Source organism: Petaurus breviceps, unplaced genomic scaffold, assembly GCF_028583685.1.
Source record: "Petaurus breviceps papuanus isolate PSGF00001 unplaced genomic scaffold, PetGlider_PUasm1.0 490, whole genome shotgun sequence".
Taxonomy (NCBI): Eukaryota; Metazoa; Chordata; class Mammalia; order Diprotodontia; family Petauridae; genus Petaurus; species Petaurus breviceps.
The window spans coordinates 15,449,508-15,467,364 of NW_027186352.1; the positions used below are offsets into that span (position 1 = coordinate 15,449,508).

The window sequence follows — 17,857 nt, forward strand, 5'->3', positions numbered from 1 at the left end:
TGATGATGATGATGATGATGATGATGATGATGATGATGATGATGATGAAATCTTTCTTATACTGCATTTTGAGGTAGTTTCACATACATGTATGTCCCTATGAATTCCTTGAAGAAACTCCAGGGCACTTGCCTGGCTGCCCTTGACTGAGCTTTGCAGATATGCCCGTTGCTGTTGAATTTCATTGTTTGTCACAAGCAGAGGATGATCCCACATGAGTCCTCTGTGGCCATCATCCTCACGTTTCTTTCTGAGGAGGAAAGGCAGTTTCATTTCTTTGTTCATTCTTCCCAGACTCATAGTGAAAATTGGATTGTAAGAAAAACCACTAAGTATTGGGCATTGAAATAGAAGATAAAATTAAATTTTACATTAAGATAACAAGAGGAGATAACCTCTTCTGTTATTAAAAGAAAAAGATCTTGTGGAGACCTCGCATGACCTCAGAGTGCCCTGGGTAGAATGAAGAAGGAAGCTTCTGATGCTCCTCTCTGGCCCTACCTGGTGACTTTCTCCTCCCAGACAGTCTGAGTCTTTGTTCTTCAATGGCCAGAGGCATCACATTTTTTCCAAATCCCCTCTCCAGCTCTTCCCCTCCTTCTGCTCCTTTGAGAAATCCCATTCCCTGGTTTTCTATGTCCTTCATATTTTTTGTTTTTGATTTTGCATTTATGTATCTGGAGCTGAGCAAAGTCCTTGGTACAAAAAAGTATACACTTAATGAGTGTTTTTAAAATTATTTATTTGTTTATTATTAACTTTTAATAAACAAGTTCAAGTTGGGTCATAGTGAGTCACTGCTAAAAGCTTACAGTGTTACTTCCTCTGGGCTTCTTGGAATTTTTAAAAATAACCGTTAGATTCTCACAATGCCTTAAGTCAAAGAAGTAAATTTCTAATGGTGAAATTTCAGAAAGTAGAGAGATAAGTCCCTTCCCCCATCTATAAAGTGAGGGAGTGAATAAATGAATCAATCAATTGATTGATTGATAGAAGAACTGATAAGAGACCTATTAGGTGCAAGACTCTGTGGGAGCACTGGGATTACAAAGACAAAAGTGAAACTGTCCCTGCCCTCAAGGAGTTTAAACTCTAACAGACAGGTAACATGTAGATATAGACATATATACAGAACATGGTGTGTACACATACATATATGCTTCAAATATATGTACACACATATCTCTACCTTGATCTTTATCTCTCTATATCTGTGTCTACCTTTCTACCTCTCTTTATCTATTCCCCTATTTATCTCTTTACGTTTTCAGCTCAGCTTTTATAGCATCAGTCAGTTTGTTCTGCTATCATCTGGTAAGATCAGCAGGTGCCATTTGAACAGAACAGCTATTGGGATGAAATGTGGAAAAGGTGGCTGAGTTTTCACAACTGTTACTAAAAGTTAAATCTTTCAGGATTCAGGGGCAGGGTTGAGGGCTGGGTTGCTCTAAGTCCTCTTTGTCCATCTAGGAGGTGGGGAGTGAGTGGCCTAGAGAAACCCAAAGAATAGATGGAAAAACCCAGTTCATTTTCCAGGTGTCCCTCTTTCCTATGAACATGGAAAGGAGGCTCTATATGCCAGGCTCCCAGCAATATGAGTATTTAACTTTTAACTTTTTTTTAAAACAAAATCAGATTGATTGTAAATAATCCAATATACACACAGAGACATATATTTACAGGTAGATAGAGTACATCTCAGACAGCAAGAACTAGCAGGGAAGGGACTCAATAATGAGACTGCTTCTGTCCTCAATGGTCAATGTAAATTTAACCAGTTTTGAGTAAAGAATTGTTGTCAATCTGGAAAAAAAAAAAAAAGAAATGTAATTCCAGCTCCTCTCAGCCTCATTGGAATGGAAATAAGGAAACAGCTCTGTGGCCAGGCCTCCTAGAAGAAATAGATTCCTTAAAGGCTGCTGTGACCAAACAGTGAGCTAAGAGGAAAGGGAAGTCCATGGACAGGAGGAAAGCTTTGGTTCTGTTCCCCATGTCCCTAAGGCCACTTACCCCCTGTGTGACCTTGAGGAAATCACTTCTACTAAGCCTCATTTTCATCATCACGGATCATCGCGGAAATGAGAAGGTTGCGTGTTATTTTATTTCCTTACATTTCTCAGTCCCTGTGTGTGATCTCCTTAAAAGCAGGAACTGTCTTCATTTGGTATTGTGTCCCCAATGCTGAGCACAGGGTCTGACACAGTAAGCTCTTAATAAATTTTTATTCCTTCGTTCTTTCAGTCAATGACAAGATAATTTTATGTTTCTCCTAGATGTGATGATTCTGATTATCTGCTGAGATGTTTCCTATCCTTTTACTTTTTTTAATTCAATTCCATCACCAATTAAGACTCCCCTGTGATGTGGGAAGCACTATGTTAAGGCATGGAGTGTGTAAGGGGCTTGCATTCTACTGGGGGGGGTTGGTAACATTTACACAGCTAAGTCGATATCAAGTCTAGAGACTAGACATGTAGTTTCTGTGTTTATAGGGAGTTCCCTAGTGAAGAAATTCCCTCTACCCATGCACCTTGTAGCCTTAGAGAGCTGCCTGGTATAACGATTTTCCCAGGGTCACACAGCCTGTATCTGTCAGAGCCAAGACTTGAAATCAGGCCTTCCTGCCTTAAAGGCTGACTCTTTGTCTGAATCCCCTCTCACTACAAAGCATATACAAAGTAATCTCAAGGGACACCAAACACCAATAACTGGGGGAAAGGGGATTGCAGGATTTGGGATCAGGAAAGCCTAAGGTATGAGTTGTCACCTGAGTTGGGCCTTAATGTCTCTGCAGAGACATTGGAGATAGAATAGAGATAGGGTGATGATTGTATTATTCATTATAGAATCATAAAATGGACGGACCGCAGGCTGTTTTATGGTGCCCCCACCCCACTTCAGAAAAGAACAGACCTAAAACAATGGGGAGAACTCAGCAAAAAGGTGCCATTTTTCCTGGCATGTATTAAATACAATAAATACTTGTTGACTGATGGACTCATTGATATTACTAACAGTCTGTCAAGGAACCAAAAAGAACATCCGCCCAAATCCCAGATCCCTCTAGGCACCACTCTTGCTGGTAGAGCATTTCTCCTGTTGGCCAGTGTGGTGTGCTAGCTAGAGGACCAATGTAGAACCAGGAGAATCTCCAACAGCTGTAGCGCCCCTAGGATCATCTACAGACTCAGCTGCCGCTCTTGCGAGCACCTCACAGGCTATCAACAGGTCAAGGCACTGAGCATTTATTAAACACTTACTGTGTACCTGACACTATACTAAACCCTGGGCATAAAAATAAAAGGAAAAGGAGAACCCTTGGTGAGCTTCCCTTCTGATAGGGAAGACAATGCATGAAAGGCGCTAAAAGGAGAAAGAGAGAAAGAGTAGAGGTGTGGTGTGGAGGAGAGACCTGGACAGCCAGGGTTAGAGCTTGTAGAGGAGCCAAGGCGTGCATAGGGCTGACCAGGGCACCTCCTAGAGACAGAGATTTGGGGAGGGACTCAGCAACCAGAGGATGGAACCACGGGAGGGAAGACATTGTCCTGGGTGAGAAAGGCACAGAGACGGGAGCATCTCCCGGAGAGAGCAGCCTGCCATGGGCTGGAGGGGAGGCCCAGAAAGGCCTCACTAGGCCTAGTAGACACCTAAGTCACCCAACATCTAGAAAGGGAGGGCCTGATTCTAGGTGACCTGGAAGGTGCCTTGGCAGTCTTCGTATCTATGATCCCTGATCCCAGGAGATCCCCTCACTCCTCTCCATGCAGCCCAGTGGGCCTTCTAGCTGCTCCTCACCAAGACATCCCATCTGACAGCTCCCCACTTCTGTACAGATCAGGTCCTCATCCTCACTGCACTGGTCCTCCAACATTGAACACCCCTTATGCCCCAGCCTGTGAAATCATCTCATGATCATTTTTTAGCTTTTTGTAAAAATGCATACATGTGCATGCTTCCTCCCCCTTTAGAGCAGAAAATCCTTGAGGACAAGAATTATTTTCCTTTCTGTTGCTGTATGCTAGCACCATAGATTGTGTCTCCCATATATTCAATGTTTGATACTTGAATGAATGATTTATGGTCAGCCCTGGGCTTTTGGAAGAATATCTTTACATTTTAAAATTGTTCAATGACAATGTTTAATAAATACCCTGGATACTAATAGGTATTGATAAATCAGACTCTTAATTTGGATTTGGGCTTAAATTAAGTGAATTGGGAATGTTAGTTTGCCTCAGCTGTGCAATTTTATTTTCTACTAAGAAGATTAAGCATGAAATGAAGCATCCCAATCAGTGGTATTCATTCAGCCTTCTGTTTGTCTTGGTGTGCTAGATGAGAACGTTCAAATGAATAATCTCTGAGAGTAAAAGATGGAGACTGAAAAATCCGTTTGGAGAATGGTCAGAATCCTGGAAAACCTCCAACAGGCAGGAGACCAATTCTGTTTGTGGAACTTCAGATAAGGTTTTCTCCAGCTTTGTCTGATAGTCACAGTCTGGATTTAACAAGTCTGGGCTGCCTCTGCTGGTCAACAACTGCTTTTGAATCTTAAATTGTAAAGGTATTTAGGAGGATTAAAGGGTAGGGTGTAATCTGGGCCACCTAAGATGTGAAGAACTCCAGCTTTTCAAAGACAGAAACCAGCAGAGAAAGGACGAGCCAGGCCTCCAGCGTTTTGCTGGTGTTATCAAGAGTGCCAAAGGTTAGCTGGGGCAAGACAGAGAAAAAGAAAGAATTTGAAAAGCAGAAAAAGAAGTTTCTTTCTTCCTTGAGCCAGAAAGTCTGGAGTAGGAACAAAGAGGAAGGAAAACCATAAAAGGAAAAAGATGAAGCAAAGGGTCAAAGTAGCATTTTAATAGGATTATGGTGAAACCCTAGAAAGTGTAACTAATGGTTTTTTTAAGACAAAAGGAGTATGTCACTACATGTGTGGCTTGTTATGCAAAAAAGAGGTTTTTTGTTTTGTTTTGTTTATGAACAATGATGCCATTATTGAAGCTGCTTAGAGACAGAAGCACTGCAAGGTTAGCATGAAAGAAGGCCACTGGGGGCTGAGCAAGTTTGTTCATTTGGGTTTTGTTTTCTACCTTAGTTGGTAAGGTTTTCCTTTTGAATTTCTTTTCTTTGAAGCTATATCATCTTCCTTATTGCCATTTATGCTGATAAGCAAGTGGCTTTATATTTGAATTTTCATATCTTGCGTTTCAGAGCAGAAGAATACAAAGTCTTGACTTCAGGGTCAGTCAAAACTTTTCCCTGCCCTATTATGGAGAGTGTTGGTTGAGTGAGTCCTTGTTATGAAATGTAAGCAGTGGAAATAAGCTTGTGTCTAATCCTCAGTGGGCAATGAATCAACCTTGGGGTATAAGTGGACACATTTGCCGAGAATCAGTAAAGTTGTGTTAGGATAAGAATGGGATCAGTAGAGTCCCAGTATTGGCATAGGATAGGAGAGAACCAGACTCGCCATTGAATGGGATGTGATCGGTCAAGATAACTCTTTGTACTGAGTGTGTGTAATAGGAATGGTCAGTCATAAAGGATGTTTTTAATTGAATTAAAATAATTTAATTAATTAAATTTTGGGGGGGGTTGTCAGGGTTTTCTTTTGCTTTTTGGAGGGTGGAAGGCAGGGAAATTGGGGTTAAGTGACTTGCACAAGATCACAGTGTTAAGTGTCTGAGAACGGATTTGCACTCAGGTCCTCCTGACTCCAGGGCCAGTGCTCTATTCACTGTGCCACCTATCAGCCTGATAATTAAATATTAATTAAAATAATTTAATTGAGTTTTACAAAAATAGTAGTAATCTTGGGGATTGAGCAAAGGTAGACCTATCAATGATTCGCTATTTAATAAGACAAATGTTTAAAAAAAGTTCTTTTATAAAGAATAGGCATCATTTGAAGGAAACAACTTGTGTAATAATGGTGAGGCCTCAAACCCCATACATACTAAATGTTTGTGTTTAGAATAGGGGGTGAGTCAGCTTTGAGAGAGCAGAGAGATGACTGACTTGAACACAAATTGACAGTGTTTTGACGGATTTGTTGTTAGTATTAGAAAAATGATGAGCTGCACACCCTGCCCAATTTCCAGTCTGTGTTCTGAATTGAAAATGATCAAAAGGCAAAGCTTCACAAGAGACCTTGGGAAAGGAGAGTATCGCAGGCAGAGGGCACAGACAGGGAGTGAAAAGGTGAGAAGCAGAGAGATGGAGTGGCTTGTGTAAGGAATCCCAAGAAAGCTAATGTTGCTGGCATTCTCCCAGAGAATGTGGAGGAGATGAAAGTGTAAGAAGACTGGGAAGACAGAAAAAGACCAAGGTGCTGAAGGCTTTTAAATGCCAAAGAGCATATTTGGAATCTTGGATTCAAATATTGTATCCTAGAGGTAATCTGGGGTAACCAGAGTTTACTGAGTAAAAGGAAGATATGGTTACATTTTAGCTTAAGAAAAAATCACTTTGGCAGTTGTGTGAAGGTCGGATTAGGGGAGAGAGACTTAAGTCAGGGAGACCAGTGAGGAGGCTGTTGCAATAGTCCTGGTGAGAGGAGATGGAGGCCTGTAGAAGAGTGGTGCCTGTGTGAGTAGACAGAGGATGTAGACAAAGAATATTGTGAAGGTAGAAACTACAAGATTTAACAACAGATTAGACATGTGGGGTCCAATGGGGAGAGAAATGGGGTTATGAGCCTGAGAGACAAGGAGGATGGCGGGACCCTTAACAGCAATAGAAGAAGCAGTGATCGGAAAGCCAGCCTTCTAATGTCCAATCCCATCCATTTTCTGCTACAGCAGGCTGCCTCCATCACCTGACTTAACAAGCTTGATATCCTATAAACATCTCAAATTCAACACCAACAAAACAGAATTCATTGCTTTCTGTCCCAAAACAACACCAATAACTTTTTTTTTGTTTCTGAACTCCCCTATTACCATTGATTATACCAGGATTTTTCTTGTCACCTAAGGTTTCAACCTTGGGATCATCCTCAATTCTTCACTCTCACCCTCCAAACCTCATTGTGTCTACCTTTCCAAAAGCTCTCTCTGTGCTCCCTTCTTTCCATCCACACAGTGGCATTCACCTGCACCCTGCCTCAAATCTCACTTAATCCATCCTCCACTCAGCTGCCAGGGGTTTTCCTATAGTGAAGATCTGACCATGTCAAGTATTTTCCTACCCTACCCCTCATCCAGTAACTTCTGTGGCTCCCTATTTCTTCAATGATCGATATAAACTCTTCTATCTGTAATTTAAAGTTCTTTATAACCTGCTTCCTTCATATCTTTCCATCTTTTTTACATTTTATTCTTTTCCACTAACTGTATAATTCAGCAACAATAGTCGTTGCATACAACACTCCCAACTCTGTGCCTTTGCCTGGGCTGTTCCCCATGCCTAGCATGCCCTCCCTCCTCATCTCTGCCACCTGGCTTTCCTATCCTCCTTCAAGACTCAGCTCAAATCCCACCTTCTGCAGGAGATCTTGTCTGCTCTCCTCCACTTTCTAGTGACTGACTCATTTCCTGAGATGATTTTCCATCTACTCTGTATATGTCCTATATTTACCTAATTATTAGTGCATGGTCTCCCCCATTAGAATGTGAGCTTTTTGCGAGTAGGCACAGTCTTCTCCTTTCTTTATAACCCCCAGTGCTTAGCACTATGTATGGTGTATAGTCAATGTTTCATAAATGCTTACTGGCTAACTACAGATTCTTGGATCTTAAATTCAGATTCATTTCTAGGTCCTTGCCTCATTGCTGTCTGTGGGACAATGCCATCATTACCAAAGTATCCAAGTGCTGTCATACATGGTCAGTTGGAAGCATCCAGGAAATCCCTCAACAACACCTCCAGCACCCGTGCCCCTAAGGTCTCACTTAAATACTTGGCTGGTGTGCATGGTGGGCCAGCTTCGGGAAGGCCAATGTTGTACATGCCCTGTTCAACCCCAGGTTACGTATGTTAAAACATCACTGCATCAATCCCAGATGTCCATATTAGATCTGACTGGAGCCTGTGGCTCATGCCTTGTCCTAAGCTGCTCCTGCTTGGTCACTGTCCCAGCAGAAAAACAAGGAGATTTCTTGGGTGGGATGACCAGCCAGTCAGGATTCACCAGGACTTCAAGATGCCCTTGTCTAGTCTAGTAGATAAACTCTGACCCCAGTCACACACCACTCCCACATTTAGGAAGCTAAGGAAAGCATGCCAGACACTTCCCAAGCAGCTCAGTGCTTTTGCTACTCCTGAGCGTACCTGGTTGAGTGTATGGCTTAAAAGAAGACAGTCTCCATGGCTGAGGTGATGGTCTCAAGCTCATGGATCCTGGCTGCAGTTCCGTCCCTCCTAAGTCAAGCTACACATTGGTGAGTGGCAGTGGGCACTCGCTGCATCAGCAGGAGCTGAATCAGCATCTTGGCCAGCTAGCAACATGAAATGTGAGGGAACTGGGTCTTTCCCCATAGACCGTGGTGAAAACTCTATTACCTGCTTCCTAAATCCATGGGACAGAAATCTAAAATGTAATTTAAAAAAAAAAAAAAACAAGAAAAAATCTCTAGAGAGTATAAATGGAAGACATTAAAAAATATTCTTAAATAAAATGCAAAAACCTCTACTTTGAGATTTCAACCATTAATTTTAACATAAATACAACAGCTCTCCCACTGGGAGTGGGGAGAGGAATAGGCAGAGATTGTTTAGAGAAACAAGGAATTGTCCTTCCTCTTTCTCTTTATTATTTTCTGAATAAGACTTCCCATCACATATCAAGGAAGCAAAATGAAGGAGCACCATTCATTTACTTATTGATTCATTCATTCACTTAAGGGGCATTAATTATGTGCTCGTTATATACCAGATGTTGTATTGGGGGCAAAAAGGACAATAATCAAATGACCTTCCTGCCCCCAAGGAGCTCACGTTCGACTCTGTTTCTTCCACTCCTTTCATTTGGTTTCTCACTTCTGGCTTCCCGTCAGTGACCTCTATCCTCTCTCAGAATCCTTTTATCATTAGGTGTTTCATACACCATATTTTACATCAGTGAGCATGAGTAAAAAACAGAAAAAAAAAAGTCCCCAACTATGTGACTGAATTAGATAAGTCACAATCACCCTTGTCTGCTTCCTCACCGCCCTTGTAATCTGCTGATGATATTGTTCTCCCAGCAATCATTCATGATTTTTGATATTTTCTATCTAAGTAGTCTTGGCTCACAATATATTCTGTGTCTTCAGCTGCATTAACACAGTTCCTCAAGGTCAAGAGTCATTTATTTCTCTAGTACATTTTCTTCCTTCCCCACTGAGATACGTGGGGTTTCAGTGTAGTGTAATGCCATCTGCTGCTGTGGACAATGCCTCTGTGTTCCAACCTTGGCATCCAAAGATAAGGGTCTGGTTATTTCAAGTGGAAAAAACAAAATCAGCCAAGAAGCATCTAAGTAACTGTCTGTGGTATTGTGTTAAAACTGCCCTGGTCAAGATGTCGGTGGTAGTCAGACACTGACTGACTATTCAGCTGAATAATCATGGTCAGTTCACTTGACCTCTGCCTGTCTCTATTTCCTCATCTATAAAATGGGGGTATTAATAGCACCCACATCCCAGGGTTGTTATGAGAATCAAATGGGATGACATTTGGAAAGTGCTTTGCAAACCATAAAATGCTACTAATTCTATCATTCTGACTCTTATTGTTTCCAGTGAAGTTATCAAAAGCATTTATTAAGCACCTACTATGTGTTAGGCACTATGCTAAGTTCCAAAGAGACTACTTTTTAAAATTTATTCTATTTTAATTTATGGAATAAAACAAGCATTTCCATTATGTAGTATAATAAAAAAAGATAATTGTGCATAAAACTGCAAGTCTACTATGCACAACTTGCTATTATTTTAAAATATATAATTTATTATGTATTTTTTTTCTTTTTCCTTCCTTGTTCTCCCCCCCACCCTAGAAGTGGCAGCTATTAGATACAAATAGGTACACACACACATACACACATACAAACACCTACACACATACACAATCATACAAACATACACACATGTATTTAACAATTCTTTCTGGATACAGATAGCATCTTCCTATGTCCTTTATTTTTAATTTGTGTATTTATCATAGTCAAAATGACTTAGTCACTCAAAGTTGTTTTTAAAACCATATTGTGCTTACTGTATACAGTGTTCCCTTGGCTTTGCTCATTTCACTCCATCATTTCCTGTAAGTTTTTTCATGCCTTTCTAAGATTGTTGAGCTCATTATTTCTTATAACACAGTGGTATCGCATCACAACTATGGTTGTATTCCATCTAATAACACGGTAGCATTGCATCAAAAATTTTTCAGTCATTCCCTTACTAATGGGATCCCTGCAATTTCCCCTTCTTTGCCACCACAAAAAGAGCTGCTATAAACATCTCATACATTCAAAGTTATAAATTATTTGTTAAATTCCCTCCATCTTATTTGTGCTCACGAGTTTCTTTCTCAGTCTATCCTATCCCTGTAACCTTATCTTCTCCCCCCACCCTTCAATCCCAATGCACACACCCCTCCAAAAGTCCCTCCCCTGTCCTTTCCCCCAGTTTTCTTGCTCTCTACATGTTCAGAACACTTCTACCCCCTTCCAGGTGTACACGTTTTTCCTCTTCAACCCAGAGAAGAGTAAGGTTTCAACATTATTAGCCCTCTGCCCCCACCTTCTTCCTCTCCATTAGTTCTTTCTTTCACCCCACATTTTAATAATTTTTTTTATATTTATAATATAATTTTTCTACAGCTGTGTCTCTTAGAATCACTCCATCATACACAACTGAGCCCCAACTTTTTTTTAAACTACCTTAGTAATGATGACAGTTTTAAGAATATTGATGAAATTTTCATTTATATATATATATATATTTACATATATATATGTATATGTATGTATGTACATAGATACATATATATGTATGTATGTACATAGATACATATATGGGTGTTAGTATACTTTAATGAGTGTCTTATAATTTGTCTTTGATTTAGTTTTCTTTATGTTTCTTCTGGCTCTTTCATATCTTTTATATTAAAATTTCCATTGAGTTCTATTTTTTTTTTTGCTACAAATACCTGAAAGTATTTTGGTTTGCCAAATATCATCTCTTTTTCATTCAGGATTTTACTCAACTTTGCTGGGTAAGTTATTCTTGGACACAACCCCAGCTCTTTTGTTCTTTAAAATATTATGTTCCAAAACCATTGGTCTTCTAGAGTAGAAGGCACTAGACCTTGTGAAATTGTGACTATATTTCCATAGCATTATTTTTTTTTCTTGTTGCTTGCAATGTTTTCTCTTTAATCTGGGAGTTTTGAAACTTTAGCATCTGAACATGACCATAATGGCGATATGAATGTACACTTCAAAAATATATGCAAAGAAATTCAATCCAACAAGGATTATTAAGAATCTTCTATGTGCTAGTCATTGTGTTAGATACTGTAGATGTAAAACCAAAAATGAAACAGTCCTTTCCCTTAAGGAGCTTACATTCTAATGAGGGGAGGGGCTTAAGTGCACAGATAAATAAATGTAAAATATATTAAAAGCTGATTTTGTGAGAGGGGGAAAAGGAAGGCAGCTGGAACAATACTAACGAGGGAGGGTCCCTGGAAGGGTCTCATGCATTAGTTGGTAAGAGCTGAACCTCAAAAGTAGTTAGGGATCCCAAGAGAGAGAGCCCTCCACACATGGGGGACAACCTGTGTGAAGAGTTCACACCAGGAGATTAACTGTCACACACTGGGAACAACTAACAAACTACAGTGTTTGTAAGGGAGAATAATGTGAAATCTGTCTAGAAGACAGTTTGGATCCAAATTTCAGGAAGCTTTAAGTGTCAAACAAACAAGGCTGCCTTTTATACTAAATGCAATACCATTCTAGTGGAGCTTCTTGAGCAAAGGAATGCCAAGAATCAACTCCAAATATCATCCTAGTCATGCCTTCACTCCTCTCTTAGATCAGATGCTATATGGAGACAGGACTGTTGGTAGATTTTTCATTCTTGTAGTCTGGGGTCCCCAGTGCAGTGGTTTGGACTCAGGAGACACTCAATAAGTATCTGTTGAGTGGCTGACTGAATGAATCATTTTGTGAATGAATTGGAGAAGTCTTTGGTCTCCTAACATAATTCAGAAGCAAGGGAGCAATTGTCCAACTTGGAATGGAAATCACGTCATAATGGAAATGAATTATAGGAAGCACAGTGGCAAAATGGTGAGTGAATAAGATCTTGAGGACAAACAGCGTGAGTTTACAAGGATATAACACAGCTCCCCATCTAACGGATATTATGTGCACATCGTGAATTCTGTGTCTCACAAGAACAGTTGACAGTAATGTTTTCTGTCCCCAACTATGGTGCCCTGCTAAGTTACAAAGCTCATTCCAGATGGTATGGTTCTCATTTTTCAGCTTGTAAGCCTCCTGACCCAGCGATGAGCTCTCTCCTACCTCCCCTTCGAGAGAGAAATTTCTTCTGGTCTTACAAGGCATAATTCTTGCTCTGGAAATATGTTGAGTGCCTGCAGCTGGGGCAGGATTTTGATATCCTGACTGGGATAATGTGTCTGTTTGTAGGCTTCCTATGACCCTAGAATGACTGTCGCAGACTCTGCAGGTACTGGGCTCAAATTGGCCTCACAAAATTAAGGAATTTTCATTGGCACAATCAAAAGACAAAGTGCTGAAGCCTGGATATCAAAGCACAAAACGGGCCCTGAAAACTTAATCTCAGGCCTGTTATATTATTAACGATACTGGATTCAACAAGCATATGCTTCATTCTGAGGATGATGGGATCTCCAGACGAGATCTATAAATAAAATAATAGAGAAATTCCAACTTAATGAGTCCTTCTGAACTTTTGTTTGGTCCTCTTTCTTTCAATAGAAGGGGAAAATGTATGCTTCCGTCTCATCCAATTCAGAAGAATAAGCAGGGGAATGTGGATGTAATTCCAGGGGTGGGCAGCAGGGTGAGTTGGGAGGAATCAGAAGCACAATTCTAAGGAAAATGGGAAAGGTCGAAGTGGCTCATTCATAATTATCATGTGCCTTGCTTTAAGACAATTCTGCAATTATTGTGGACGCCAGATTCGAGGAACCTCCCTGCCTTGGCTTTGTGGCACAAACTGCAGGGGTGGTCCTTTACCTTGTCAGTCTCTCTGGTGATGAGGTTTCTCAGTTTTCCTATCACTCCTTTTATTTTTCAGACACACTATGAGAATGGGGAATACATCATCAGGCAAGGGGCCCGAGGGGACACTTTCTTCATCATCAGCAAAGGAACGGTAAGTTTTTCTGATGGTGTTTGAGCTCGCAAAAGTGATGGCCTCAGAGCACCTTCTTTTAGTCAGGTTTCCTCCAGAAAGACTCTGGAATGTAGAGCACTTGACGGCCCTGCTGCTTTTTTAAACCTTCCATCACTGGGAGAGGACAACGAGAGGAGAGGCTCGGGGGAGCTAATTGTGGAAGAAATGAATTATATGTCATTATAAAGACAATCAAGCCTGCACTAAGTACAGTGCTTGGCCTGTATAAATACTAGTGGAATGAGTGAATGACTGAGTGAAGAAAAGGCCATCCCCTCACCTCCAAGGGATGGGGGATGATGGAGGGTAGACTTATATCAACCTATGTTTAAAAGGAAAGAAAATAATTAACTAATTAACCAATTAACAAGTGGCTACTATGTTCCAGGCATTGTACTAGGCACTGGGAATACGAGGACAAAAGCAAAACAGTCCCTGCCCTCAAGGAGCTTATATTCTATTAATGGAAAAATGTATATAACTATCTGGGAAATGAATAGAAGAGAAGGCTCTAGCAGCTAGGAGATCAGGAAAGATTTAATGTAAAAGGCACTGCTTGACCTGGATTTTGAAGGTAATCAGATTCTAAGATGTAAGGGTGAGGAGGTAAAAGCAGACTACTATCAGATTATAAAAGTTCATAAGAATCTAAACTCCATGTATCTTTTAAAGAAAAAAAGCCCTTGGACCCATAAGGAGGGATTCTGGGACCTAGGGCATTCAGTTGAGTGGGGATCACAGAGGTAAATGCTCCCTAGTCAGATACACTCAGAATAAAATGAATTGGGGGAAGGAAAGGAAAGCCTGGGGGAGTGTTGGGATGAGGAAGAGGCCCCCTTAGGGCAGGACATAGCACAAGGCCAGTGCAGCTCTAGCAGGTGCTGGGACAGTTGACTAGAAATGCACCAGCAAATGTTGCTGCCCTGAAGTTGCTCTCTAATTGTTCTTCCTTAGTTTTGACTCTAAGGTTCTCAGAGCTGCTCTGCTCTACTGTGCCCCTGACTTAGCTAGCAGGGACCAGAGGGCATTATTGTACTATGTCTTCTCTGCACTCTCATGGAATTCTGCTATGTGCACAGTGGGTGCCCAGTGATCGTGGCCATAATGAGAGAGATGGGATCCAGGGGGGTAAAGAGCCCTGACTATGAATTAGGTGAGTCAGGCTCAAGCCCTGGACCAAGTCTTCATTAGCTGTGTGACCCTGGGCAAGTCACTTGAATTCTCGGTTTCCATTTGGGGCTGTGCAGAAAGTAGAAAAGGAAAAGGAAAGGGCTGTGATGTGGCCCCAGGCATGTCCATATGAGGACAAAGTATGAGTCCCTGTGTTGCCTCCCCCTGAAAAGGGAAACTGTTACCAAGGTGATGGAAGTAACATTCACATTGTCATTGCATTTCTCCTTTTGCCCCACCTTTGGGAACCTGAAGAATAAAGAAATACAAGCCATGGACTGACTTTTTTAAAAGCGACATGAAATCACATGGTCCTGAATAGATTTGGAATCTAGGAATCCGTTCCCAGTACAAGGGTTAACTGTGTACCAGGAAGGCTCATGCTACAGTCAGCCAGTGGAAAGTAGCCAAGAGCCAGCGCAAGGTACAGAGCAGCAAGGAGGCTGACCCTAGGCAAGGCCAGTGGGCAGGGTACAGGACACCTGCACACTTACAAGGCAAGGACAGTCCTAGTCCCAGCTCCGCTGAATCAGGGATAACCCAGGGTTGGAATCTGCAGGGAGAGAACAAGACCATGGAAGATACCAGCAAAGGAATGGTGAGAAGGGGGAAAGAGGCAAACAGAAATACAGTAATCTAGTGTTTACATAAATAAATGTTGGATACTTCATGGAGAAAAGGAATCAGGGAATTCTAGGGATCAGATCACAGAGAATGAAGTGTGATAGGACACTTCAGACAAACTATTTGTAATTCCCAAGACCGCTTCCTTCCATCAGGTGACAGCATCATGTAGTAGATGGGACATTGGCCTTGAACTCAGGGGTCCTGGATTCAAATCCCTCTCAGAGACTTACTAGTTGTGTGACCCTGAACAAGTCACTTATTTTCCTTGTGCTACATCTTCCTTCTCTAGAAAATGCAGATGGGGAGTAGAGTGCGGGGAGTGGCCTCTCAAATCCTTTCTGGCTATAAATTCTGGATCCTATCCACTTTTCAGGGCACGGTCAGTAGCAAGACCAGAGGAGCACTATCTATCAGTCAGAATGTGTGAGGGTCCTCAACACAGAAGCTGGATTGGGGGTGGGGGAAGAGTCTGACAAATTAAATCTCAGATTTTCTAGAATCAAAGAAAATTAATCAGAGTAAAACTCTTTATTCATGGGTTAATCAATTAGCATATGAAACTCATGTTCCATGGCTAAAAATGGACAGAAAATCTATTGAAATTTGAATGTACCCAACTGAAGCTCTTAGTCCCCAAGGTTCTTTGCCTGGTCCACTGTCTGAGGGTCTTTTCCCTTCATGCAATGTTTCTGGACCTGCTGTTACTATGAACCACATTGTTGGAGTCACACTGTGATGGGGAATCTCATCAGTCCCTGAAAGGAACGAAAGTTTGTGGTCAAACTCAGGTGAAGGGATATTCATGTGGTTGCCAGTTTGGGAGTCTTTTAAAAGGAAAAACTCGGTGAGAATGACAAATGCAGCTTTCTTGTTCTTTGGCCATTCTGAGGGTCATGGGAGTCTGCGGGAAAACCTTCAGTGATCAAACACTTAACCATGTTGTGTTGAGCTTGCTGTCCACATTAACCAGACTGGTCCTCCGAAGGCCAGCATCCTTAGTCCCCAGGATGAGACATGAAACCTTTCTGGGTCACAGGGTAATAGATCTAGATAGACCTAGCTCTAAATCTTCAAAATAATTGGGTCCAACCCCCTCATTTCACAGGTGGGTAACTGAGGCACAGGGCAGGTGATCTGCTTAGGGTCACACAGGGAGATTTTACTTAAAATCATAGAGACAGAGCCAGAAGGGACTTTGAAAGCTGTCTAGCTTGGAGGCAATATTGGTAAAGCATTTTACAAGCCTTAAAGCACCAAGTGAACGCCCCCTACTATTTATTATTATTGAGTCTATCCCAGCCATTTTGCAAATGAGGCACGAAGATGATAGGTGATTGGGCCATGTGCCTAAAAATTTCAGAAGTGAGATCATAAATTGAGAGTTGGAAATGACTTTAGAGGTCTTCCTGTTGAATATTTTATTTTCTATATGGAAACCAAGACATAGAGGTTAAGTCACTTACCCAAGGTCACACAGTTAATAAGTGCCTGGTGTGGGATTCTTTCTGAACCCCAACCCCAGGTCTTGTGTAGCATTGTCAGAGCCTTTGGGAACCCTAAAATGAGTCACTAAAGGAGGAATGCTATAGAAACAGGGTCTAAATTATAAACCAAGGGCCCCAGTCCTTTTGCAATTTTCCCCAGAGACTCAGAGGGATTTTGAGTAAGGAGAATCAACATTTTTGCCTCACCCTCACACTTCTTCATCAGCTATCAATACTCCCCAAACTGTCACAGGGATTCATGGAAAAAGTGAAATGGAGGACTGATCTGTGCTGATACCTGTAGAAAAAGGGGAGAGGCAGAGGGTGAGGCAGCCTCATTCATAAAGGCAAGAATGAGGAACAGGATGGAAAGGTAGGGCTGGGAGCAATCACCAGGACTTGGCATATTTATCAGCCTGTCTTAGAACAAAAAGGAAAACAAGTGATTTCCCTACTTTAAAAAATTTAAATGTGAAAATGGTGCCCTAGGGAAGATATTTTCTCTGGGCCACTAAACCTGTTTTCTTACCAGAAAATGCAGCAAGAGATTCGGCAGGGGGCCCTGGCCCTCCAGATAGGCCTCCCCCTCTTTGTTTAATTCCATTTATTCAAGCAGAAAACAGCTTTGTCTCTGTAAAGAAACTCTCCTCTCAACAGTCAGAGAAAAAGGTGAAGGCATATTTTGAAATTACTTCACAACTGCCTCGTCCACCTACCAGATCATCAAGTTGGCAGACATAGGAGTGCCAAGCCCTTTGACACAGAATTGTTTGGCGTTGACCTCTAGATCTTTTAATTCTGTTCCAAGAGTCAATGTTTTACAGTGGAAAGAATGTTAGGTTGGGGTCAGGAGATCTGGGTTCAGGGTCAGCTAGGTGGCATAGTAAGTAGAGCACTGGCCCTGAAGTCAGGAGGACCTGAGTTCAAATCCAGCCTCAGCCACTTAAGACTTACTAGCTGTGTGACCTTGGGCAAGTCACTTAACCCCAATTTCCCTCCAAAAAAACAAAACAAGATCTGGGTTCAGGTTCCAGTTTTGGTCATTCATTAAATTTTTCTGGCCCTCAGTTTACTCATGTATAAATGACAGGGTTTGCCCTAAATTACTTTGAAGCTTTCCAGTCCAAAATATATGGTCCTATGGGAGATGGGTTGTGTGTGTGTGTGTGTGTGTGTGTGTGTGTGTGTGTGTGTGTGTGT

At 41.5% G+C, this 17,857-nt stretch overlaps 1 protein-coding gene across 2 annotated transcripts in view; it reads left to right on the forward strand.

Annotated features, from left to right (window-relative positions):
- The window catches only part of PRKG1 (protein kinase cGMP-dependent 1), a 1,429,727-nt gene that overhangs the window by 1,161,311 nt on the left and 250,559 nt on the right, over positions 1 to 17,857 (forward strand). For both annotated transcript variants that reach the window (XM_069101811.1, XM_069101810.1), the window contains exon 6: positions 13,278 to 13,355. In XM_069101811.1, coding sequence (XP_068957912.1) covers positions 13,278 to 13,355 — 78 coding nt within the window. The remainder of the gene's footprint in view (positions 1 to 13,277; positions 13,356 to 17,857) is intronic.